The 25,868-nt window shown below is 41.1% G+C and overlaps 1 protein-coding gene and 1 long non-coding RNA gene across 4 annotated transcripts; one reads left to right on the top strand and one right to left on the bottom strand.

The window, feature by feature from the left end:
• Window positions 1-25,868, top strand: TRMT61A (tRNA methyltransferase 61A). Of its 3 annotated transcripts, XM_071745465.1 has the most exons (5): window positions 1-120; window positions 2,896-3,260; window positions 12,620-12,886; window positions 21,920-22,038; window positions 25,091-25,868. In XM_071745465.1, the coding sequence occupies exons 2-5, from the start codon at window positions 2,930-2,932 to the stop codon at window positions 25,106-25,108; spliced, it is 735 nt and encodes a 244-aa protein (XP_071601566.1). In that variant the 5' UTR covers window positions 1-120; window positions 2,896-2,929; the 3' UTR covers window positions 25,109-25,868. The 3 variants fall into 3 exon arrangements, with proteins under 3 accessions (XP_071601566.1, XP_071601564.1, XP_071601565.1); XM_071745463.1 differs by lacking the exon at window positions 25,091-25,868 and having other exon boundaries at window positions 21,920-23,350; XM_071745464.1 differs by lacking the exons at window positions 1-120; window positions 25,091-25,868 and adding an exon at window positions 1,031-1,314 and having other exon boundaries at window positions 21,920-23,350.
• LOC139796919 (uncharacterized) lies at window positions 23,379-25,804 on the bottom strand. Its single transcript, XR_011726207.1, has 2 exons — window positions 25,368-25,804; window positions 23,379-25,237 (listed from the first exon to the last, which is right to left on the bottom strand). It is a non-coding gene; the product is annotated as an uncharacterized lncRNA (long non-coding RNA).

The following is a 25,868-nucleotide window of genomic DNA, read 5'->3' as shown; positions in this document are numbered from 1 at the left end:
GGCGGGGGCGGAGGCAGCGGGAGCGTCAGCAGCCTGCGACCGGGGCGGAAAGAGGCGCTGGGCGGGCACCGCGTGTGAGGAGAGCCGGGCCGGGCTGCTGGCGGGGCTCAGCCCCGGGAGGTAACGGCTCTGGGGAGGGGGAGTGCTGGTGGCTCCTGGGGGGGACGCGAGGCCCCGAGGAGCGGCAGGGGCACTGGGACAAGGATGGACGAGGGTGTATCCCGCCCGGGCCCGCACGATTAAAGCTGCTGTCTTGCAGGCTGAGCCTTCCTTTGACCCTGCCGGCGGCCTCCTATCCCCTTTCCTCCTGAAACTGTGCTTTTAACCCTTCCGCCCGCCTCAGCAAATACCGAATTAAATCAATCAATCCTGGAGCAGTCATTAAGCTCCCGTGCCCGTTGTGGCGGGCACATGCGCTCCCAGGGCGCGGGAACCGCGTTACCGCCGTCAGGACACGGGGGCCGGGCTGCAGCTGAGGGGTGGGGGGGCCCTCGGAGAGGGCTTTGCAGTGGGGACAGCCGGGTGGCCGCCATTCGTGTCATCGGGGGACCTGCACTGCCCGGGGGGTGAGGCAGCTGTGCCTGCCTCCTCCTCCTCCTCCTCCTCCTCCTCCTCCTCCTCCTGGGGAGGGTCCTCTCGCTGCCCTGTCAAGCAGCCAGGCTTCCTAGAGAGGGAGGAGGCAGCCTGTGTGGAGGCTGGGCAGGAAAGGGAGAGGTGTATCTGTGTTTTGGTTGAATCAGAGAACAAAGAATCATTTTTAGAGGTTGGATTTTAGAATTACAGAATGGTTTGGGTTGGAAGGGATCTTAAACATCATCTAGTTTCAGCCCACCTGCCATACATTTCACTAAACACATTCCACTAAATGGGGTTGCTCAAAGCCTCATCCGACCTTGCCCTTGAGCACTTCCAGGGCTGAGGCATCCGCAGCTTCCCAGAGCAACCTGGTCCAGTGTCTCACCACCCTCATAGGGAAGACTTTCTAATAGCGACTCTGAATCTACCATCTTTCAGTTTGAAACTGTTCCCTCTCATCCTGTCACTACATGCCTTTGAAAAAGTCCCTCACCAGCTTTCCTGCAGGCCCCTTCAGGGACTGGAAGGCTGCTTAATTTGTGATGCTGTGAGGGATTGAGTTTATGTTGTTGCAGTAATGGCAAGCCCCAGAGAAAACCCCTTGCCACAAACCTCACCTTCCCTCCTACTCCCACTCCACAGCACCGTGTGGCAAAAGTAATGGTGTACCAAGACATCTGCATGCTACCAGAGAGTAAGGGAGAGAAATATAACAGCAGTGCATGAGGCCCTGCGTTGGTAAGGAATGGAAACTTATTGAAAATGAATGAAAATGAGTGTAGATCACCATGCTTCTTGCCATAGGGGGAGACAAAGAAACTACTGAAACTCCTCACAGATTCCAGATTTAACACAAGTGCACGGATACAACATGCCCAGTGATACCTGAGCCTGAGAGATTTGTCACTTGGGAAGTCAGTGTACACTCCTGTGATAACTCTCACAATTAACTGTGGTAACTGTAGTGGCTCAAGGGGAGGCAAACAAACTGGAAGCCAGTCTGGGTAATCAAAGGAGGAAGAATTCTCTCCATTCTCCAGCAGACATGTTGCAGGAATGTTGGTTTTGCACACCGGTGTAGTTGCAATTCAAATATTGTGAAAGAAATGTATTACAGTTGAGCTCCTTTTAAATGGTACAGTTTTAAGAACTGAAAACTACATTGTATTTGTATTACCTAGAATTAGAACTACCAGTGTCATTTATGAAAAAGAACATTAATTTAGTCAGAAAAAACAAGCTATAGAACTGGGTTAAGCATTTATACTATCTCATGAAGTCCAGTATGTATATATTTTGGAATTCATGGGATGTCTTTCTTACTATTTCACTATGTGTCCAGACAGGGCTATTCTGCTTTGGCACCTAAATGCTTTATGCAATAAACATGTCATGAGCTTTGTAAGTTTTGGCTGCAAGCACATTGAGTCTCAGTGACTGCAGTGGAAAAATCATAAATCTAGCTGCTTAACAGCAAAATGAACTACAATGAATATTCATCAACAAAAACAGACTAGAATTTGAGAACTAAAATTTTTAAGTTAAAACTGTGGATCATAGACATTTGTGTTCAAAATCTAAATGTAATTCTCTAAACAGCTGAGACCAGGGTGCAAAAAGTGGTACAACTATTTGCATTTAGCTTGCAAATGGTAGTTTACATTTAGCTGCATCACAGATCACTTTCCAGACAATTGCTTTGCACCTGCAATGTCAAATTAAAGGCCACAATATTCTTTTCCCCTGTAGTTTGTCAACTTTATCCAGAAACTTAATGCATCTACTATCTTTATTCTATCTCTAAACCTTCATTTGGAAAACTTCAGGTAAACCTTTGTTAGTGGTCCTAATAACTCGTGATTGATATCTCAGCAAGTAACAGTTGTCTAATGTTGTAAATCACCAAGGGATAAGCCAGCAGATGGAAATAAAAGATCCTACACATACTCTGAGATCTTGTGAACTGGTATTGAACAGGGTACTGAAATTTATACTAACTTGCAAGTTTCTCAGTAGTAGTGTGGAACAGGCTGAGTAAATTATAATGTATTTCCTAAATTTTCTTTAAAATGTACCATAAAATGGGAAAACTACAGGTTATATTCCAACCTGTGGTATCTTTCTATTGATTTTAATTGGATCAAGAGTGCAGTGAGGGGGAGTTCCCTGAACTTCATGGAGTTCCCTTGGTAACCTCTTATTTGCACAGTGCATTTTTGTTCTGCGTTGGGGAATATACAATTACTTGGCTTTATGGCTGTAGTTTTCAGCTTCACCAGAATCCTCCAAAACTCTCTTCACACATTTATTCTCTTCCAGGTGACAACCATCAGCCAACTACAAGACTGTCACAATGAGTTTTGTGGAATATGGTGATACAATAAAGGATGGTGACACAGCGATTGTGTTCCTGGGCCACGAATCCATGTTTCCTGTGAAAGTCCAGCATGGCACTGTAACTCAGACAAAATATGGGGTTATCAGGCATTCCACGGACCTCATAGGCAAGAAGTATGGCTCCAAAGTGACCTGCAGTAAAGGAGGATGGGTGTTTGTCCTTCATCCAACTCCAGAACTGTGGACCATGAATCTTCCACACAGGACACAGATTCTGTATTCCACTGACATCTCTATAATTACCATGATGTTAGAACTGAAGCCAGGCTCCATAGTATGCGAATCAGGTAATAATTAATATGTTGAAAACCTTTATTAAGAACTAACACCAACACTTTGTGAAAAAAACAGGCTTACCTTTACATTTTGCAGAAAGTATCTTCTTTTTTTTCCCGTTGTGATAATAGTTTTCCCAGCCTACATATTGAATAGTTTTAATTCCACGTGCACGTGTTACCAGCTGCTGCTTCTTCAACAACTGACATTATCTCAGTGTGCCAGCCTCATGTATGGGCACACCTTTGAGCACCTGTTTGATTAATTCATCTTAAAAGAAGTACACAAACAGTTTTCTTACCCTTTTTTGAAACTGTTGTTGTGAACTTCAAAAATATTTTTAAATACATGCTTTGCATAAAAATTTAGGCTTTGAATTCGCCATTTTGGAGCATGGAGTTTAGATAACCCAGTAAACAAGACTCTGAGGACAGGGTTGAACTGACAAGGGAAATAAATGGGCAGTATTTATATAACGTGATACCATGTAAGTACATCAAGTCCATCTTTCTCTTCGGAAGTGTGACCCACTTGTAGCACTGCAACTGAATACAAAATCACTGTAGCTGTATAATACAATGGATGGTGTGTTCATCACAGGGCTGTGTTTTGTTTCTAAACTTCGTTTAATTTAATACAGCTTCCGTGATTCTGCTTGATAGGCAAGCAGAGAGTGAAGTTTTATAGTAAAAAATACTTTCCTAGTTAGAATCGGGTTATAATAATGCAGGCAGTATGAAGCTTGCTTGATTTGATTACATTTCTAGACATTTTTGTGAACTGAGGTAGTTTGTCTTTGCTTTTTTGAGCTGTTACTTTTGAGCCTTTTTATGAAGCAGCTTCATACACTTCCCTCTCAAGCACAGATATGGCAAAGGATCAGCATGATGTGGTTGTGCTTCCCTGCATTTTCTTGCATGTAACATTTTCTGTTCCCACGCAAGCATAATTTTGGGCAGCTTTTTGACTGTAATGACCACTTTCCAACACAACTGAAAGTGCCACTTATCTCTGCATCCAGTTGCACCCATTAGGAAACAGGTAGTATATGGGGCTGGTTGCTGTATAGCAGCACCTGAAATGGCAAAGCCATATGTGGAAACTTGTGGTACTGCTGAAATGGTTGGGTCTTGGATATATAATATAATATGACATGATAATAACGTTTATAATTTGGTTTGTAGAATGATCAGGCATTTTTAGGTTTGTCATGGGAAGAAGCAGTATTGTTCAATGGGCAGTTCTTACCTTTTTTTCCCTCCCTGCTATGGTTCAGACAGTGAGAAAAGTAAACACTGCAAATTATTCAGTGGAGGAGATTTGAATTGTTCCATGTCCCATCTCACTTGGAACAAATAAATGTTAAAGTACAGAGCTGCACATAAAATGTTTTCAGTAATGTCAAAGGTAACTAAAGAGCATGAAAGTGCTTAAAAGCTCATCTAAGAAATTGAAACACTTAATGAGCAAACCTATGCAGATTCCCAAAAATGTTATGAGTCAATAGTCATAGCCACAAACAATCCTTTTTGCTAATGGGAAAGTGTCCCCAGGTTTATTTTAATGCCTTTGCTGTCTAAGTATTACCATTTTATCTTTCGAGGAAAAGAGAACAGTTATACTGCTATTGTTTCACTTGTATTGCTTGAAAGATTAACTATTCATGAAGGAAGACAGAAAGAGTATTGCATCAATTCATCTGATTAAACCTGAAGCAAGAGATCTGCAAATTTGCTTGCAATTGACCAGAAGTGGTGTTTTCAATTGAAAAATTGACAACTGAGGCCTCCAGTGTTGATGTAACCTAATTTGGTGCAAGCCTGCATTCTACAGTATTCAGTGATCCAAAATCATTAGTTCTAGATTAACCTTGTGTGGCTTGGACGGAACCAGCCCAATGACAATTAATAGGAATAAGACAGGAAATCTGGTCTAGTAATGACATTTGAGTCTGCTTCCTGCTGGTGCTGGTTTTAGATGTATTTTGAGAATTAATTAGCATGAAGGTCTGTCTTTCATATTACGTGAGATTGAAGTGGTGCACATGGTTGCTGTATGGACTGGCAAAGCAGGCACTGGAAACAGGCCAGGCTCTTTTCCTCTTGTCTTACTAATTAGACCGTGGAAGAGTGCCCTGTTTTTTACCCAGTGTAAGCAAGCAGAATTGTGGATTAGTCTCTACAACTAAAGGAGAAGGATCAATAAAGTAAGATGAAATACCCTCTGTGTCATGTGGTAGGTAGCACTGTCAATAAGAGTATAAATGATCTTTTGAATGTTATTAGAAAAATTCAGTCCAATAGCCAGAAGGCTTAATTTTAGATCACTTGAATTATGTAGTTTAAATTGATTAGTCATGATTTTTCATAAAGGATAATAACATGTCAATACGGTTTTTATTGTTTTTATTAATCTTTAAAAGACATAAAGAGCAAGCTTGTCAGCAGTGCGTGCATAATTTAAAGGGTCCAAGCATATTCTGTTGAGGCTATAAGGGAACTCAGCATCTGCCTGATGTTTCATCATGGGAGGTGTAGGAATATGATCCTGCTAATTTCTTATTTATAAAGTTATGTTCAGATTTAAAAACTGTTAGTACTGTTGCTGGAGCTAAGATCTTTTGAAAGCTTTGGTCCCTGGTCTGAGAAATTCCACACTCTGACAGAGTCTTTAACAGCACCATCTTTCCAGCATTAAAGTATACTTGACCTAGCTGCCTAAAATACCTTCTGTGGGTGGCCTGGTAGGGTGAAACTTTAATTCTTGTCAGGCTAACTCTGGTGCCACTTGTGTTCGTGTCATGTGCAGCCACTGTCTAGAGAGAGGAATAATCTGAATCTCTTTTTTTTTTGGTGATGTTACATTCTCCAAAACTAATCCTGATGTCAACTTCCCAGGCAAGGCTATTTTCAGTCCAGTGATTACAGATGCCTATAGTGTAACAGCTCAAACTGACAATAAATCTGGGGGTTTTCCCTATATTTTTATAGTGCATTGAAACCAATATGAAACTTTCCAAGTATTTTTTTCCAAACGAAAGTGTGGAACCCTTTTTTTCCCACTTTCCAGTCCCCACATTTCTAGGCTTTTTTACTGTCCTTTCTCCCTGGTGAGATCTGAACAAGTGTCTGTCATAACCCTTTAAATTACTCAGGGAATGCAGTACAGTACTGTGAAACCTCATTTAATCTGATAAATGTCAGTCATATTTTGGCTTTGATGGAGCATTTTTTTAAACAAAATGTAATTTAGTCGAAAGTATTCTAACCACCATCCCAGTGATCCTTCAGCATTCAACAAAATCAGACTTACATGAGCACAAATGTTAATTGCATTTTTTTGTTTCCCTTCAGCTAAATCCCGAATTAAAAATTGCTAAGCCCTGTTCACTGCCACAGAGCAATGGGTTGCTGAAGACAGAACAGTGTTCTGGCTTCTCATGGTTTCTCTGTGGAGGAGTAATGAGATCTGCTAGCCAGCTTTACACTGGAGCATCTCAAAAAACAATTATGAAATTTTCAAACTCACAGTCTGGGTATAGATTTTAGTAAGAGTACACTCATAAAAATTAATTAGGACTTCATGATTAATGGATACTCACTAAATGATTTATTGTGTGTTTATTGTGGAGTCCCAGCAAGTCAGCTGTGTGCCTATGGCTCTTCTGTAATGTTTATAGACATATTGACAAATACTGCTCATGTCTTCATTATTTTTGTGGCATGAGGATGTGTAAACTGTTTGCAGCTTTATCTTCAGTATAAAGTACACACCAAAGTTTATAAGTATTAATATGATGTTTGGAATGTGTTTATACTAATTAAGTCTGTATTTTATAAAGTCTCCTTATCTACCTCTTAGAACCTGTTCAGGTTAGAGTGAGAGAAAAATTCACCTTTTGAAGTGTAGGGAAGGCCTCATCAATACAAATGTTGAAAAGCACAGTATTCTCCTGACATACCAAAGAACTGAATTAAAACTGTGGCCACATGAGGCATCACTCTAATGTATTCAGACTTGTGGCTGACCTGCAGCTGATGAAGAATGCATTTCAAACCCTAAAGTGTTTGTTTCCAGACTTTTCTGGACTAATTTTCATCTACTATTTAACTTGGTCACCACCTGCAGCTTTGAACTTCATAAAATTATGTCCACTTGTAGAAGATCCCTCCCTAAAGAACTCTGACTCTTGAATCTATAAGGAGAAATTCTTTTCAGTCTTCACATTTCCATTCCTTTTGTAGGCAGTGCCAGCCTTGAAAATCTCCCTACTGCCCTTCCCCCAACTCCTCAATCTTGTCTGTGAGCAGCAGCTCAGCCTGCTGCCTGGAATGCCTGTTTCAGTGTGGTGTGCCCAACAGATAAGTAGAAGAAAGAGATGATCTTTCTAAAGGGAACTTCATGATTTGCTTTTTCCTCTTTTAATCACCAGCTCATCTCCTTGAAACTCTTTTCCTCCTCCCTCTCTCTCACTGTCCTTGCTCGTGCTGTGTCTCACCATGCCACCCTCCTATAACTTCACTGTAAGATCTTTGGGTTAGTTTCCATCAGATGCTTAATATCTCTTCATGCATGTGCTAAAAATTATTGAGACTCCTGTTACATAAAGTTGTTGTCTACAGTGAGCAGTCTTTCTCTGTTCTGTGTTTCTTGACAGATGCTATTTGTGGAGTTGTTAGCTATGTCTAAAGATTGATTTTCCTTTGGTTCTGAGGCTCCTTCCACTCACGGCTGACTCATGACCAGTCTTACTATTTGCTAGGTCTAAGTGGTGTAGCTAGGAGACAGATTGATCAACACTGTCTTGTTTTGTATTTAGAGTACATTTTAGAATATCTTGGGTAGCCAAATTTTGCAGCAGGAACTTCAGTTCTGTTAAAATTTTACTAGATATTGTATTGACGCAATATTAAGTAAGACTGCATACTTTCCACTTTTCCTCTTTCCAAGCAATATGAACCTCTATGCACTTATGAGCTTCAGCTTTTTTCCAAAATGTGTTTATTTATGCAGTGCTGTAAACATCTGTAGGTCCTAAACCACAATTTGTAGTTCCTGTTTTTAAAAAGAAGCACCCATGATGAGAAATTTTTAGAGAAGACAGGCCAAGTGGTTGTCTGCAATGAGGAAATGTAGTGGGACACAGAATAGGCTCACATGTTTATAGCACTGATGGATTCTGTGAGGTTAGATAAATACCCTTTAGTGTAAGAAAAGCAGAAAAAAACAGAAATAAGTGGGAAAATGTACACATAATTTTTAGTCAAATGCTACACTAGATGCTGTGGTAATAATACTTACAGTTCTCTTGAGTGTTCTGTTGTGTGTCTATACTGTGCTGAAATAGCACGTTATGTTGAACAGTTCAGCTTTGAGAAGCTGAGAAACAATCTCAACATGGACATGGCCTCAAGATGTCTGAGGTGTGGAGGCTTCTCTGGAAAACCTGTGACTTCAATAAGCGGAGTGAGAAGAAGAGATATTTTGAGATCAGGGGAATGACCAGAGTTATCTGATCAATAGTTTCTTGTCTACAAATCAGAAGGAAGTATCAGAAGGTTCTGAGCTAGAGTGTTTTATCCAGGTGGTCACTTTCTATCACCGAAATACTTCTGAACGTGCAGTGTTCTCCTCCCTTGTCTTTGGTGAGGGCAGAAAAACTCTCCTAAGCTTAGGGGTATGAGAGAAGAAGGGACTGTTTGAGTCCAAGAGGAAGGGAAGGATACTACATCAGTCTACAGGGCCATAAGCCACTGCTATATGGGTTTAACACATTGTCTTAAATCATGCCTTTGGTCTGAGATGGAGTCCCAGTCTACATATGGATCCCCTACATGGTGCTTCCTCCTCAAATTTTGAGCTTGGAGAATGGCATATTGGTGACCCTTCCGTGTCTCGTTAAATGCCTGCAATGCACATGTTTGTTTTTTGACTAAAATGTTTAAGATCACAGAGTGGTCAATGTAAAAGAGTATAATATTTTCCAAAGGCATTAGCAATGACCTGAGTGCTCACCTAAGTGAGCTCTAAAGCAGCAGCTATGGTGCTAAGAGTGTCTTCAGTACAGCTGGAATTATCAGTGGTTTACCTCTCTTCTGTGGAGCCCATTCGTGATTAATACGCTCAAGTTAAATGGGCTTTGTCTTGTGGTAGAGAGCAAACAGTTTTTAAGGCTATTGTAGTGCAAGCTGTCAGAAAGGCAAGCATCCTGGTATAAAAATTATAAACTGTATTTGCTCTAGAAGTTGACTTCATCTTCTGCTTTCTAGGCCAAATCAGGAACACAGACATTTCACTACACCTAGGGAAAAATGAGAATCTATTGAAGTCCATCCAGTGCTTAACCAGCCTCCTCTGATACAAAGTACTAGTTTTGAGCATTCAGATTTTTTTATTTGTATGCAGATAATTCAACAATGTATTCCAGGTTTGGTAGCATTCTGCTGCATGTTTCAGTAGCACTCCTTGCATTTTGCTGCTTCCCTGACTGATTCTCTATCGTGCTAAGGATGTCTTTCATTTCCCAAGTAAATCTGAACCTCCAAAATGGTCCCTAAGACTCTTTGAGTCACATTTTGCTGAATTCTGCTTTTTTTCAATAGTGATTTTGAGGTGAGGAGGAGGAAAAGTTGAAAAGGAATAGGGAAGATGGCAGGAGAATTCAAATGTTGCAGATGTTCAGGGAGAAGGTAAATATAAGCATGAGTTTCCCCTTCTGCAACATCAGAGAGGTAAGAGGCTGAGCCTGTGCCTTCTGTAGACAGTGCTGGTGGAGCTTTAGGGGTTGTGGTGAGTGCAAACTAATGCTGAGCTGTCAGACACTCATATTCTTAAAAAATCACTTCTGGTGAACTGTCAGGCACATGAGTTGAGGGTCTTCATGGTTTCACAGGACCAGCTTCTGTAACCTCTTCAAAGAGAGATTTTATAATAGTGGATGATTCATAGCCATCTTGTTCCTTGTTTCCTGCAGTTTTGAGAGTGTTGTCACAGAGAAGGCAGGCAGCATCTTTAGAAATATTCTCATTAATGATGTTAGTGTGATAGAGTTTGATATATTAAAGTGTCATACCTACATAGTATTCTCATGTTTGCAGTAGCCAGTCCACTGTAAATAAATCCTGGTGGATTTGTTTAACAAAAGCTTGGTCTGTAATGGTCCTGCAAGTGATGATATCCAGCATCTTGGTTTTATTTCAGGGTCTGGCTTGGAGTGTTTGTGAATAAAAAATGAGTCCCAGAAAAGAAGCCAAAAAATCCTAGTGGGTTTTCTTAGGAATGAGGTGAACAGTGACTTCCCTGGTGTTTTTAAGAGCAGATTGAAAAGGCAAGTGATTAAAAATGTAGAAGAATATGAACAAGGAAACTGGATACATGCACAAGCTGCCTCTCTCTTTTCATTGCAACCCAGCTGTGCTCACAGACCTCCTGGTCATTCCCTTAGGTTAGCAGAGAAAGATGCAGAAAGTGTGCAGCATTACCCATCTGAGAGGTAAAATAATTAAATTTAATCAGTCTACAAAATTTCTCAGTTGTGCAGTTTTGCCTTCTGGCAGAATTTCAGGCATTTTAGCATCCTGGTTCCTTGCTTTCATCATTAAAAATACAAACAAACAAAACCAATCAAACAATGACATGCTATTTCTTTGCTGTGCACATATGTCATTGAATTTTTACAGCTGAATGGCTGCTGTTCTACTGTTGATCCTTTTAACCTGGGAAAAGTTCATGTTGACATCTAGAGCCTCTCTGTGACCAGATAGTTTTTCATATGTGAACGTGGAAGTGTCTTTTGACTTTAATACTGTCATGAATGCATGGATTTCACTTGAAATAAGTGTGTTTCTCATGGTTTCTCTCTTCCCTTGAACCTCTCTGAGGCCAGTGCCAAAATCTGTAAATTCTCCCTCCCCATCTAATCTGCCCCAATAAAGCTGGGGGGAGGGTTCTGGTCTGCACGCTGGGGTCAGGGCCCTCTCAGAGGGCTGTGCCCATTCTGCAGTGTGGTTGTTGCCCGTGGCAAACGCGGGCCCTGAGCTCTGTTCACAGTCTGAATGGCTCCCCTTTTAGAGCTGTCAGATTAAGTACAGTGCCACAAGAACGTTCCTCCCCCTGTGTGACTGGAGGGCAAGAACCTTGGATCCATCAGTAAACTCTGGCTTCCTGCATGGTGATGGAAAGTATTGCTCCAATTAAGGCCCTGTGCCCCCTAATTTATTTATTTTCTACTGGTTTCTGAGCTTGCTCCATCCCTGCTGTACATCAGGTTCTGTCCCTTGAAAGTTGTTTTTTTAATATCCATATTAGTTGAAAGTACTTGCTTCAGGCTAAAATTTTGCCCAAACAGTCATTGAAGATAGCTAGGAATAGATTTTCTTTCTACAGGAGAAATGTGTTCCAACTACAGCATTAGAAATCAAAAACACTGATAATTTTGGGTTGCTGTGAGTTTGGGGGGTGAGTCTGTTAAATGCCATTTGAGTGAGTAATTTGCAATCGGAATTGGTATATGGGTGTTTTCTTCAGTGAAAATGTTGGCTATTAGTCATTCATCTATTTAATACGCCAATTGATCGTGTAAAGTAAATTTCCTAAATTATCAAACTAAAAGAAGGAAAAAAATCTGTGTCTTAGTAGTAGGTCCCTGGTTGTACATTCTACATTGTACTTAAAAGTTCGGGTTCATTTAGATTATGTAGGTGTGCTTGTATTTAAGTCACTTGTGAAATGTGGCTCTCTGGCTGGTGTGACTGCGAGGAGCCCAGAAGCCTTAATTTTTGATAATGTCAGTGGGAGCTGGGGATGGCCAGTATCTCTTAAGAGGCCTGAGCAAACAGATTCCATATCCTGAAGGCCAGTTCTTTGCCTGGATATCAGTAGATTTTCAAACGTGAACCCTTTCCAACATCTCTTTTTTGTTTTAATGACATATAAGGTTTTGAAAATAATTTAAGGTTTACTGGGTTCTCTTTTCACCCTAGAAGAGTCAGGCACTTTGAGAAAAAACCCTTTGGTTAGTTTCCCTGAATTGCTCCTGTTCTGTTTACTTCCTTGTATTTTCTTGTGGCACTTGTTAGAGCTATAGCTGACCCTTGGCATTATTTTTCTACTCCAGGGAGGTAGGGCAGGTCCTGAGTTTGCCAGATGTCTAATTAATGCTTTGAGGACCCTGAAGACTGTTTCCTGGGACATTTAGTCCTTCTCTCCTTGTGAAGGAAGGACTGTTCTCTTTCAGTAGTTTAACCAGTACATTAACCTGTTCATTTGGGTTTTGAATAAGTGTGCCAAGCAGGAGGACTAATGGGGAAGACTTTTGTTCTAACATTTAGCATTGTCAAAAGTTATTTCATGAGCTGTTTGTCTTTTCTAGGTACAGGCAGTGGATCCCTCTCCCATGCTCTCATCAGGACTGTGGCTCCCACAGGGCACCTGTACACAGTGGAGTTCCACCAACAGAGAGCTGAGAAGGCCAGGGAGGAGTTCCGAGAGCATGGGGTGGAGCATCTGGTCACTGTGACCAACCAGGATGTCTGCAAAAATGGGTTTGGTGTCACAGACATTGCAGATGCTGTGTTCCTAGATATTCCATCTCCATGGGAAGCCATAGGACATGCAAAATCAGCGTTAAAAGCTGAAGGTAACTGCACTTACATCTTTCTGTTAAGGAAGTGCTGTGCATGCACACATCTCTGCCTTTGAGCCACACACTAGGTTTGCTTTCTTCCATTGTGTGATCACTGTTCTCAAATGTCAGGGTCTCTAGGCATTTCTAAGGCTGAGAATCCTTCAGAAGGTATTTTCAATTTACCATGAAAGATCTGGAAGAAGATCAGCAATTTTTTCCTAGAGGCCTATCCTAGCTGATACAATTCACATGGGCAGTTTATAAAAATGTCTTTGAACCTCTGTAATACACATTTTGCTTGATGTGAGGTGTGTGGGAGGCAGCACTAACAGTAAGTGCTGAAAACAAATTTCTTTGGCAATTCAGTGGAAAGGTGTTTGAATAAAAGGTGCTCAGATGCACTTAACATCAGCCATTGCAGATTTGGATCAGTAATGTTAAAAAACGTGGTTATACTTAAATATGTTTGTCTGTTTCTGCCTTAAATCTCTGCTGTCAAAGCTAATGAGAAGTTTGCTGTTGGTTGCAGTGGGAACAGAACATAAATGCTGTTCTAGTTTATGCCACTTATTTAGGAGTTAGTGACAGCAAGTGAGAGGTATTGGATGGATTTTGTCAGTTTATTATAAATCTTTTCCCTAATGAAAAATAAGCTTCAGGAACAAATCACTCTTTTATCCCGGAAGAAGTTTTCCCCTCATCAATGTTATAATAGTGTTACCAGTGTGGATCTGAACTAAGTTGTGCCAAACACTTTCATATACAAAAGTGACTTTTCTAATGAAGGAAAGCATTGAGTGCTGAACAGTGACCATGCTGGAACATGAGTTTAGTAAAACCTGACAATGTGCCAAGGCTCAGTTCTTTGTTAAAATACATAACCAGAGGCTTGGCTTTAATTGAATTGCTAGATCTTCTTGAAATCACAAGATTTAAGCTTCTTGTTCTTAAAGTTGTCTCTGAATATGCATTACCTTGCTGAGTCAGAACTGACCCAGCTGTGAGGGTATCTCAGCTACTACTGAAGATTTTTTTTAAGCAGCCTTCTGATACCAGTGTGACACATGCTTTCTGCAAAAAGTGAATAAATAGTCTTGTTAGAACTCCATAGCTGCAGGGGCTATATCTCAATTTGTAGCTTCTTTCTAGTGAGTCCTGAGAAAAAAAAATAAATTCACTGCACTCTACAGTGCCCTTCTGGTGTTCAAATTATCTAATCTAGTGAGCACAACACTCAGCTGACTTCCCAGCTTAGAAGGCGCTGCATTGCGCAGTCCAATTTGAATTATTTAAGTGGTGCATGTTTAGAATACTAAGCAGAGCTGCTTGAACAGTTCCAGGTTTTGAGTCCTTGTCTCACTCCAGCATTTGAAATCCTGAAAAAGATATCATAGTCCCAAACTGGGCATGCCATCTGGATATACTTTTCTGTTCAATGCTACAAGGTTACATCTGGTTAGGCAATGTAAATAATACTTAAAAATGCAAAGATTCTGTGTTTGTGAAGTGGCACTTTATGTACTAGACAAAAAGGCAAAGTTGCTGATCCTTGCTGCAGTTTTTGCTGCAAACAGCCACCTGTGCTGAGACCTGGTATTGGCTCATCCCTTGGGTTTCATAGTACCTGGCTGAGCCAGGGACATTTTTTTAATCCTGCATACAAACAAAAGCTGGTTTTCTTTTTCATAAAATATAATACATTGCAGTAGTAATAGTTACAGACACACATTTCTGTTTCATTCCAAATCATGTGGGTTTTGTTGTGATTATTTGTTGTGATTATTTTTACAGCTGTAAAATCTAAGATATGGTAGAAGGGTATCTGTGACTGCTTTCCTTTCCCTACCACAGGCAGATTATTTTATAATGCTCCTTTGTTTTGTTTTCAAGTAGTTTAAACTCTTCTGCAGTAAGAACAGTCTGTGCACATACTGCTGTTGTTCACCACTGTTCCAAGGGTTAGCACAGTGATAAAGCATTACTGGAGAAAATGAGTTGTTCTACTCTTTCTCTCCCTGCCCTATCTCTCACATCTGGACGGGGTCACATTTGGACCATTCACACTCTGGGATTTATTGTGATGTGCCATGCAAATATCCCAGCTGTACTGCCAAATAGTGGTAATTTATTCCTAAAGTTTTCAGGTACTTTGAATGAAATCAGAGCTAAGCAAATTCAGTATACAGCATCTGCTAGCCTCCTCTTTAAAACCACAAGATTCATTACAGAATGCTTGGCTGAGACAGTATTTAAGAAAGAGTTCTTAACCTTAACAAAACCTTACCAAATCAGTGTTTCCTTTCCTACTTAAGATCAAGATTCTGAATAGTTGCAGCTTCTAGTAGCTGAGTGTTAATGATCCTCTTTACAGAGTACATTTGTCCCTCGTGTTATGCCTTGCAGTATGGTGTAAATACACTACTTTACTGTAGCCTGGCCTCCCATTTAAAGCATTGCCAACCTCTGAAGAGCTAAAAGAATAAAATGACAGTAGTTTTGTGACTAGAAGGTTTTTGTTCTCTGGTGACAATGTTCACCTTGCATCTCAGCTGCATCCTTCAGTGCTGATTTCACCAGTCGCACTTTCAGCTGCTTGTAATATCTCTTGGGCACTGCTGCACTGCAGAACTTGCTTTCATTTTCAGACCTGCATTGTTTTTCTTTTCCAGCATCTGCTGATTAATGCTTTTCTGTAGTCATAGCTGCTGTTCCCAATGTCTGACCTTGGTGGTTTTTGCAAAGTTACTGTTAACCCCTTCAAGATAATTTTTTTAAAAATAAGAGAAAAAAAAAACCCAGTAGGTAAAAAATATCCTCAATATTCTACCGTTCTTAAATACCCTGAAACTTTTGACTCACAGTCATCTCATGGCTGAGTACTGTAATGCTTTGAATGTAATTCTGCACCCACCTACTCTGCTCATAAATATTGTCTGTTTATTCCAAGACTGTGGAAGATGAGGTAGAAACACATTTTTACAATGGTTTTCATACAGAATTTATATTTCCAGGTAGAGAGATGGAAAAATACAGCTGTATATTGGGAACTGGCCTCTTGCATTATATATCAGTCCTTAGCAGTGTTTAAATTAACAGTACAAGTCATAAAATTACTAAAACCACTGCTTTTTTTTTATTTTGTTTCTTTCTCTTAAAGATTTTACTCTTAAATTCAGACTTGCCAGTCCATCTTGAGCATCATAAAGCCCCTAAGTTAGGAGTTTTTCACACTGTGATCTTTGAGATAGCACCTGAACCAGGTAACATGGTGCTATAAAGTCTCCCCTGAAAACTCTGCAGGGAAATTTCCCTTTGAACATCTCGCTGTTCAGGCCTCTGCATTTCCTGCCACCACAGAAGCCCTTTAGCAGTGTTCTTTGTAGCAGTAGTTTGTTTTCCTTTCCAAAGTCTTAAATTTGTTTGTTTGTACACAATGGACTTAAAACAGGTTTTGTGTGCATATTTTTCCCCTTAGCACAGCCATTGATTGTTGTCCTGACATGCCAGGTTTGGTTATTACAGATGCTGTATAATAGAATAAGTAATATCTCATCTTCCCAGTAGCTTGTGGTGCAGGTAAGGCATTGCCTGGTTTAGCTAGTTTCAGTTTTCCTTTGGGCTTCTCTCTCCTTCTTTGAGGTTTCAGAGAATACCACATCCATGTAGAAAGTCTCACTTGCTATTTTTCTTGATCCCCAGAGGTTATTCATGGTCCAGTTTCTAAACAAACCAGGTGTGGCTTTGAGGAACAGCTGAAATCCCTGTCCAGAAGTCTCACCCATTGGTATCTGGATAGGGGAGTATCCCAGGCTGAATCACACTGAGGGCAGTAGCATCAAGGCTGATATTGTTTGGGTTCAGTCTTCCTCAGCAGTGCATTCCCTGTGGAGGAATGTCTAGCAGGCTGTCATCCTCCACCCATGCAGGTGGTACTCAAGTTGATATCAACACTTCTTATGTCTCCAGGAGATTGTTTTGGAATAAAGGGATGAAGTAATAAGTGCTTGTTAAAATGTTGGTAGCAGCCCTTGGTGCTGGTGTACCTGCTCTGATTTGAAGGAGAATTAACTCGAGGTGAGGTTGAAGCATATCCTCTCAACACTGAGGAGCCATCTAGTCTAGTGCAGAGCTGCCCCACTAGGATCTATGATCAGGTGCTAACCCACAAAGCAGCTTCATCTGGTTCCCCAGCACTGGCTGTTTGATGAAGTATGGTGCTGGAGGACATTAGCCCAGCTCCAGTCTGTCGGGGATTGGGAGGTCAGATGCACACCCTGAAGCAAAAGTGATTTTTTCAGGTGTCAGGAATCAAGAAGAAGGATTTCTGTATTGTAATCCATGCTGTGGAATGCCAGCCAAGCTGCAGGCCTTAACATAGTTTGTAGGAAGTAGCTTGGGATTGAAGGGTCCTTAAAGGAAGTTTTTAGGTTTTATTCTCCAATTTGAAGCCAACTGATTTTTTTAATTTCCTTGTTGCATGCTATTGCCAGCCCGTAACAGTGAGCAGGACTGAATTTTGCTTGGAGGAGTCAACTGCAATTGTAGAGGTTAAAGTCACATTTGCAGAAAATCACATCAAGCTCCTGTTAGTGAGCTGGCAAGTGATTTGGGGAAAATTTTCTTTTCTGAATCAAGAAACATCCTTTAATTTCTTCCAACAGCCAGATCCTCTAATTTCACTTGTCAGGGAAGCTACATCAAATCGCCCACGAGCACACTCACTTAAAGGACGTTCTGTCCCCCTTTACAGAGGCAATATTTTTAGTGTCCTACTAGCACAGAGTAAATGCCAGAGTGATGCTGCACAGGGACTCTCCTGCCTCGCCCCTGCATAGTGATTATGCCTTTGTGATGTTTTTTCTTCCATGAGAGCTTGGTAATGTAATCTTTTAATTATGACGATGCACCAAAGTCCCAAAGCTGGGTTCTTTTACCAGAGATAAAAATGTGTTGTATTCTCTACATCACAGAGTAATTTCTAAAATTTCAGGTCATTCTCCCTGGAACGTAACGATGCTGCACTACATAGGTGTTTTTTGTATCTTCTGAATAGTATTGGTATGATGAAAAACCCTGTCAGAGCACTTCTGACATGGTATAACCTGCAGAGCTGTGAGCTCCTAATGTGGGCATGTTTTCTGTATCAAAAGCATGAACTGGAGTTCTTGTCAGCTGGGTAGCACTGCCAGAGTTTTCATGCTTGAAACCTAATGCAGTTTTTAACTAAAAAGAACTGATACAGGTGCTGGTCCTTGCTCAGACAAGCCAGAAACAGATTTTTTTTTTGGACTTGGCACAAGAATGCACCCAGAGCTGCTCTTGGAAGAGGAGCAATTTTCAAGGCACTGACTTCTTTTTAAAGATGTAAGGATGTGTCCCCTGATTACTAATTAGATCCTGTCCTCTATTTTAAAATGTGAGGTGCTATGTGGATGCAAGTCTTCTCTTATTTTCACCTTCCCTTAAGCTGTCTTCTCTAATGATTCCAGTCTGAATTGTTCTTCAGTTTTCATATACTCCCAGCCTTAATGCTGGTTACAATGACTGCCAGGACTGTGTGGGCTTGTTCCAACCTACGGGTTTGGGAGCTTTAACCTCTCCATTAGTTGTTTCAAACTAGCTCAGTCCCTGTAAAATTGAAGGTAGAAAAAAATTCAGGTCTTTCATACGGTCTCATTATTCTCTTCTCCTCAGTTCTAGTACTTGTCAAATGCATTATACATGAATAAACACATTTTTAGACAGCTCTTCAGATCAAAAAGCTCACACAGCTTCCCAATGTGAACAAGATTAATCTCAGATAATTACTATATCAATTTATGATGACACACAGATCTCATTAAACAAATTTAGGAGTGGTAGCTTTCCTAAAAGGAAAGAATGCAAACTCAGTTTGTACTAAAAAGTTTCCGTTCCATTGGTTTCACTGCTCTCAAGTTTATTTCACCCCTTTGTGATCCACAGAGGAGCAGTGTGCTCCAGCAAGCAGAGAGGGAGGGGGTACATGTCCTTTCTTCATTCATTAAGGAATCCTTGGCATAGCAAGACAAAGCAATGCATATTTAAGACTTTTAAGCCCTCAGTGCCTCTTGTCGTCTAAAGGACAAGAGGACTCTTACAGAATCTGAGAAGTGTGAATGTGGAAATCTAGATTCATATCTGTTTGGTGATTGTCACAGAAAGGCTGTGTCGAGCTGGTAACCCAGTGGGGGTAAAGAGGGCAGCCCACAGTGTGGATAATTCAGAAGCATCTGCTCTGTTGAAGATGATGGCATCTCCACTGCAGGAGCAGAGCATGCCCTAGGAACAAGAAGAGCGTGTCCTTCTCAGTGCTGGTTTTCTGCTGTTCAGATTCTACTTTTGCTGGTCTCAACACACCGTGGCAATTGAAGCTTCCCATATCTTTCTATTTTAGGCAGCCTCTCACAGTCTGAAACTGCAATTTCGGTTTTGCCTTCCAATCTTCTGCTAATTGTAGCTTTCCAATCTTCTCTTAATATCTGCTTAATCAACCGAGTCCAGCCTCTACACCAGATCCAGCCTGCTTCATGGTGTGTATAGGAAAAAAACAGAGGAGGCCCCTCTCCCATTTGTTAAGATCCATAAAGACAGATGCTTGGTGGTTTTGCTTCTGAGATATTTGCAAGTGTATTTTATTATATAAAAATAAGCAGAACAACAGGTTTGAAAGGGAAAAAGTAAAATTGGCAGAACTTACTAGAAGCCACTGGATGCTCTCAGTTATGTGGAATACCAGCTGTTAGGCTGTTTCCTTACTCTTCATACCTGGGAAGCTCCCAGCGGTGCAGTAAGTAAAATAACTTTCTTTTTTGCACTTCCCCTCTAGATATTTGTCGTTACAAGCAAGTGGTTTGAAAGCTGTTTTTCTGTAACCCTACTTCCCCAAGCAGTCTGCTTTGCAACGAGGCAGCCTGATAAATCAACACCAAGTCTGGCGTTGACATGCTGTGCTCAGCTGACCATCTCAAGGCAAAATGAAGGGTGCTCTGCCTTTAATTGAAGGCTTGACAGGAACCGTGGGTGGCTCTGCAGCTTGTATGGCAACAGCTGTGTGCAAGATTCTGAGTTTTTGACTGTAAATCTGGAGCATGGGAATTCAGAAGCCTAAACATATCTTGAAACCCTTGAAACCCAAAATACTTACTGTAAGCTTAAATATATTTTCCTTTTTTTATTACAATATGAAATGCCAAAAAAAAAAAAAAAAAAAAAAAGCCTGAATGAAACAGTAGTAGGTCTCTGGTCCTTCTGCAAGTTCTTGCTTTGCAGACAAAAGAGTTACTGTGAACTGACATTTAGCTAAGTTAGACATTTGCTCAGTTCTCTGCACAGTAAGAATGTAGTATCTTTCTTTATAACATATGTGCATCATAGTAGTTGTCTCATTATGTAACAAATTTCTTCTGGAGCTTTTCTCTTACATCTGCAAACACAGTAGATGTGTGTGCTGCTTTGGCCAGAAAAGATTATCTTACTGAGAATCATTTTGATAGTCCTGAACATGTAAATCTCATTTCATGGGAGCTAGTAGACTGGCTGTGCAGTTAAATTGGCATCAACAGAGTTGGTTAGTAAAGACACATACCAGCATTAATTTTGCAGGTGATTATTAGATTTATTTTTTAATTGTCACTCTAGGGAGTTAGTTGTCCGGGGTACTTTGTTCTGAAGGTGCATAATAAGAACCCCTGGCGGTGGAGACTTCATTTCAGGACTAAAATTAAATCCTAGTTAGTGTATGGTGGATTAATGGTCATGGAAAGTGTTCTTCCCCAGTCAGTACCCAGTAACTAGAGTTCTACAATGATGCTTTCAGACCTAATGCTTTCTTTTTTTAGAGACATGACTTTAGAAATGAAAAAGGAAAAAAAAAAAAAGGAGTTAGAGATAAAGCAGGCTTCACGTAGTCTCAGCATTGCCTCTATTTTTATCAGGATACTTTGCTTTTACTTGCACCAGTTCTTTAACTACTTAGACAACTCATGTTGGAAGGCTTGATGGGATGAGCCTGGGAGAGGACTGGGAAGGAATGCAAATCAAGTCAGCAGGCATTTTCATCTAATTGTAATAAGTAAAACAATAGCTGAAGCTGCACTGCCCAGTGTTCCTTCCCCTAGCACAAAAGCTTTTCAGGAAGGGCAGTTGCCTTGTGGGACACTGTGTCCTGGGTGAAAGCACATGCCCTGGCTTTATGGCAGACAGTGTCCTTATAATTCTTTGATCTGATTTGGCTGTGGCTTTTCAGAGTAAATCTGAATCATTCTATTCTCAGCTGCTAAGGTGACATTGTGGCACGCAGAAAGTTGTAGGGGACCTAATAATACTCTGTTTAGAATCAAAAATCTGAGCTGTGCACAGACAAGGAGAGAAGTGTTAGTTTATCACTTACAAGTCCTGTTCTAGAGTTTTGAAACATTTGCTGTAAAACTGCCTGATATGATGTCCAGTAAACTGTAATGCTCAGGAGACGTGCTAGTCAGCTTGGCTAAAAGGGGTAAAGCCTTAACAGCACTCCATCTATGGCCTGGAGAGATGACTTTATTCTGTACACACATACCATCATTCTCAAATAAACACAGCTGCTTTTGTCAGAGTGTGTGTGCATGCATGCTTATATTCTAATGCAGGCAGCTCTGTACAGTGTGTGTGGAGAATGACTTCTGGCTTTGTGTAGGTGCCAAGTTCTGTTCAGCCTCAGTCCAGAGTAGTGGATAGTGATTCCAAAAGGGTTGCTGCACTAAAGGAGTAAACTTCAGCAGTTTTACTGGGAACAAACATGGGCAACAGTGGATTTAGAAGGTGAATGAATTTGCTGTTGCAACTTCTAAAGGGTCTGAGGCATCTTGTGGAGTTGTTCATGCTTGATTTTGTGCTGACATTTTAAACCTGCGTGGAGTTTTTCTTGAAGAATGTTTTCACTTTGTCTAATAGTAATTCTTTGGGCAGCTGGGAGAATTTGAAAAAGGGTAAAAAGTGCTTTGTTTTAATTTTTCCCTCATTTCCACTCCCTGTCTCGTTTTCCAGGTGGCCGCATCTGCTCTTTCTCCCCCTGCATCGAACAAGTCCAGAGAACTTGCCTGGCAATGGAAGAATGTGGTTTCACAGAGATTAACACCTTGGAAATTCTGCTTCGAGTTTACAATGTAAGGACAATCAGCTTGCAAATCCCTGACCTTGGAAAAGCAGCTGAGGATAATTCTAGCACTGGTTTTGACAGCAGCAACCCATCAAACCCAGGTAGCCTGGGTGCTAATCTGCAGCAGGGAGCTGTGCAGTTCAAAAGCGGGGTGCCGCTCAGGGAGATGGTGGGACACACTGGCTACCTGACTTTTGCCACCAAGAGCCTCTTGTAGTGCACGTGGAGTTTGTGCACTTTGGGGTGTTTAGTGTGTTTGTGTATGTTTTCTGTCTTCATGGTTCTTTTTTGTAGGGCGTCCAAATTTTTACTTGTCAGGGAATTCCATATATAGTCAGATTTGGTTGGGATATGCTTTGTTTAAATAGCATGCAAGCATTACCCAGAGCAGCATCAAGGGAATGTTGAAGCTTTGGAATGGTGCTTCTCTTGCTGTCAGAAAGAAGATAAATTAATAGTCAATGGCCATTCACTGGAATGTGCAGCATAAAGATCCCTCCTGATATGAAAGCAAACCAGACAGCACACTAATTTAAATAAGGTGGATTTTTTTCCTTCTCTTTTCTGAATTATTTTCCCAGGTTTATGTTTTGGTGGTTTTTTTCTGTCACCACTAGACACTTTTTTTTAACTTCTTTAGTGTTTGTGTTGCTCTTAGGAATGTGAAAGTGCCTACTTGCTTAATTTTAAATATGAAACTTGCCAGGTCATAGGGTTGCCAGCATGACTGATCACAGAATTAATGTTTCCTTGGATTAGCATTTGGCTGTGCAGAGGATTATTGGCAGTGCTCAGGAACACAACCTCTTACTCAGTTCCAGGCTGGCAAATCTGCAAATCATTTAGATTGCACAAAGTTCAAAGACTTGTGGTAATTGTTGAATTTGGTTTTAAAGAATGTATTGTGCTCATCAGTGTGTAGTAAAAATTTGGACCTGTATTTATACCACAGTCTTCTAATATATCATCCACTTTCATAGTTGATGAATCCACTGTTAAAATTCACTGAAGAGATGGTTAATATCTGAACACCTCTTTGTAAGCAGTGTGTCCATGGTTCTGTTTGTTTGGTGTTTTGTGTGCATTATGGTGTATTATCTTTCTGCAGTTGAATGACACAAAGATTGCTTTTAGCAGGATTTCTGTCTCCAAATTGCAAAACCAATGCAAACTTATTAAAATCCTCAAGCAGCTTTATTAATTAAGTTTTCAGACCATTAACTCTTTGGTCTTCCATACAAAGCTGGTGGGCATGATGAATGTATTTGAATGCTGGATAAGGCTTTGTATTTACAGATTAAAATAATGATGCAAATTTATACAGTTGTTTTTTTTTTTCCCTTTTAAAAAAAATTAATTCACACATATTTTTATTCCAGCCACTAATACTGTCTCTGGAAGCATCTAGATGTGCCTTGCATTCAATACCTGAATGTATTGATTGCTGTGTAAGAGAAATAACCATTCATAAACTGCTGCCTGAACATTTGAACCTGAATTCCCTCCCCCATTCTTGACAAAAATAAACAAAGCTAAGCTTTTAACATGTTATAGCAGAACCCTAATCCATAACGGTTTAAAGAAAGCTCAACTGATCACGACAGCAGAGATAAACTGTTGAGCAGATTAAAGTCAGAAAGCAATTCTGTTGAACTAAATCAGTTATGTAAGTTGGCCCACAACTGCAGCATTTCTCTAGAAATCATGTGAAAGTTCCCCTTCTCCTGCTGCTGATGTTCTCCAGAGCAGCATGTGGTGCACTGCTCATGCTGTGCATGTCATTTGGGAGCTATGGTTCAGTGCTGTGCTTGCATCTGTTTGCATCTGCACCTGTCTGTGCTTAAACCACCCCCACAGAAGAATGGCTAAGGTACTAACAGGAACCAGAAGAAAAGATGGGGAAATGCAAGATTAATACTGCAAGATTGTTCTTAACTTCCCTCAAGGTGACTGTCATTCACTAACAAGCTTCACCAGAGCTGGAATAATTCCAGCTCTATACTTGATTCACTTCACTTGGTTTTCTCGACAGACCTTATTTTAAAATAGTGTAACATTTAAACAGCATTAAAGAGGAACAGAGCCACATTTCTGTCCTACAAATAGATGTGGAAATACTAATGTGTCTTCATGGAGTTTGAAAGAAGGCTGTTGCCTTCTTGCCTACAAAGCCCAATTCAAAACCCCTTGAAATAAACCATTGACTTTCCAGGGTCCCATATTGATCTGATCCCTGCAGAGGAAGGGCAAGCATTGCGTAAGAGGAGAAGGATTTCATTTCTGTCTTTGCAAAAAAGGCTTCTGTGTTTTTGTTGCCAATCACAGCCATGGCCAGCAGCACCACGCTGCTTCCTGCTGTTTCTTTGTTGTCAGGGTCACAAGGAGGATCCCACACTGTGGGATCCAGCGTGGACAGTACTGTGCTGCCAGAATCCCCCACTGTTTAATTCTGTTTGTGATCACCTGTGTTCTACTTTCTGGATACATTCCCTACCAAAAATGGTCAGTCAGAAACATGGGGTCTTTCCTGCTACACTGGAGGAATCTGCCCAGGCCACACTTTCAGGGACCCATTTCTCTTTTTGATATGTTCCAGTCTTCAGTCTGGAATGAAGCATTTCTTCTGACACAATTTGCTCACACACTGGCAGGCTGCACATTTTCATTGCTGCCATGCTCTTGGACCTCTCAGTTGTTGTGGACAAGCACCAGTACCCAGCTTTACCTGACAGCCAGGTTCTGCTTCTCCTGTTGTGCTCCATGCCCTAGCATGGAGAGCAGTCTTAGACACCCTGCAACCTACAAGACAAACAGTATTATCTAAGATGAGGCTTGTGAAACACTTGAGAAGTCTGCTGCTGTTCACTGTTTACCTGTGCTTTAATTAAAGCATTACAGATCTGCATCTTACGGTGGTTCTTTTCCTGCTTACCTGTTAGCACAACACTTTTCCTCTGAAGATGTGATCACAGGCCATGCTTGAGAACCTGAAAGGGAGCAAGCAGCAAAACTGCTAGGAACTCACTCTTCTGCTTCATTTCCTGCTGTCTTCTCCTTAGGTACTTTGTGATACGTGATGGTGAGGAGATGGTTCTTCCTGGGAAGCATTCCAGAGATGAGAGCTCTGGTTCACGCTGACTCCCTGGAGAGTACATCTGTGCTCCATTAGTCCTGGTCAACTGGATGTCTGCGGAAGTCATAGTGACCTAGAAAGGAGGGGGGCCCAGAGATGCATCGAGCCTGGATCTACTTGTAAATACAGCCCACATCCCAGCAGAGTCTGCATCATGTAGGTGGGCGAGTGCACCAGGAAGCCCACGTGTTTATGTGCCTTACCAGGCTCCTTCTAGGCAGAAACTGGAGAAAACTGCTCTCCTGGGCCGCAGTTCAGTGGTGGTTTGTGCTCCCATCTCACCTCTGATACCAGTGGGAGGGGTTCAGGCTCAGAAAAGGAGGCTTGAGAAATAGCTGGATTCTGTCTCAGCTTCTGCTTGCACAAATATTAGAGAGGCACAATAAAAGAAAAGTGGGAGAGTCAGCATTGCATAACCATGATGTTACACCGAAGGTACGTGCAGCTGTGACTTGTCAAGGGGAGGAAGGGGGTTACTCCAGTACCAGAAAGTCTTGCCTGTGTCACCATGGGGGAAAGCATCTACGTGCTGCTGGCTTCTCGAGTGCTCCTGAGGAACTATCTTGTTCAGATGCCAAAAGAGGGGAGCCAGATTGTGTTATTTCCTTTCTCCCTACTTGATGGCTTCTGAACTGGAGTGAATCTGTATCAGTATCAACACAGGGAACAAATAAACCTTGAATTAAAGACTCAAATAGAAATAA

This window comes from Heliangelus exortis, chromosome 5 (genome assembly GCF_036169615.1).
Source record: "Heliangelus exortis chromosome 5, bHelExo1.hap1, whole genome shotgun sequence".
Classification (NCBI taxonomy): domain Eukaryota; kingdom Metazoa; phylum Chordata; class Aves; order Apodiformes; family Trochilidae; genus Heliangelus; species Heliangelus exortis.
Note: the sequence above shows the minus strand (reverse complement) of the source record. Positions and strands in the feature narration are given on the sequence as shown.

Bases quoted from the DNA above. Each gene is read 5' to 3' on its own strand.
- TRMT61A (XM_071745463.1), top strand. From the start codon at position 2,930: ATGAGTTTTGTGGAATATGGTGATACAATAAAGGATGGTGACACAGCG. The intron at 3,261-12,619 runs GTAATAATTAAT...TGTCTTTTCTAG, and splicing joins CTCCATAGTATGCGAATCAG to GTACAGGCAGTGGATCCCTC. The intron at 12,887-21,919 runs GTAACTGCACTT...CTCGTTTTCCAG, and splicing joins ATCAGCGTTAAAAGCTGAAG to GTGGCCGCATCTGCTCTTTC.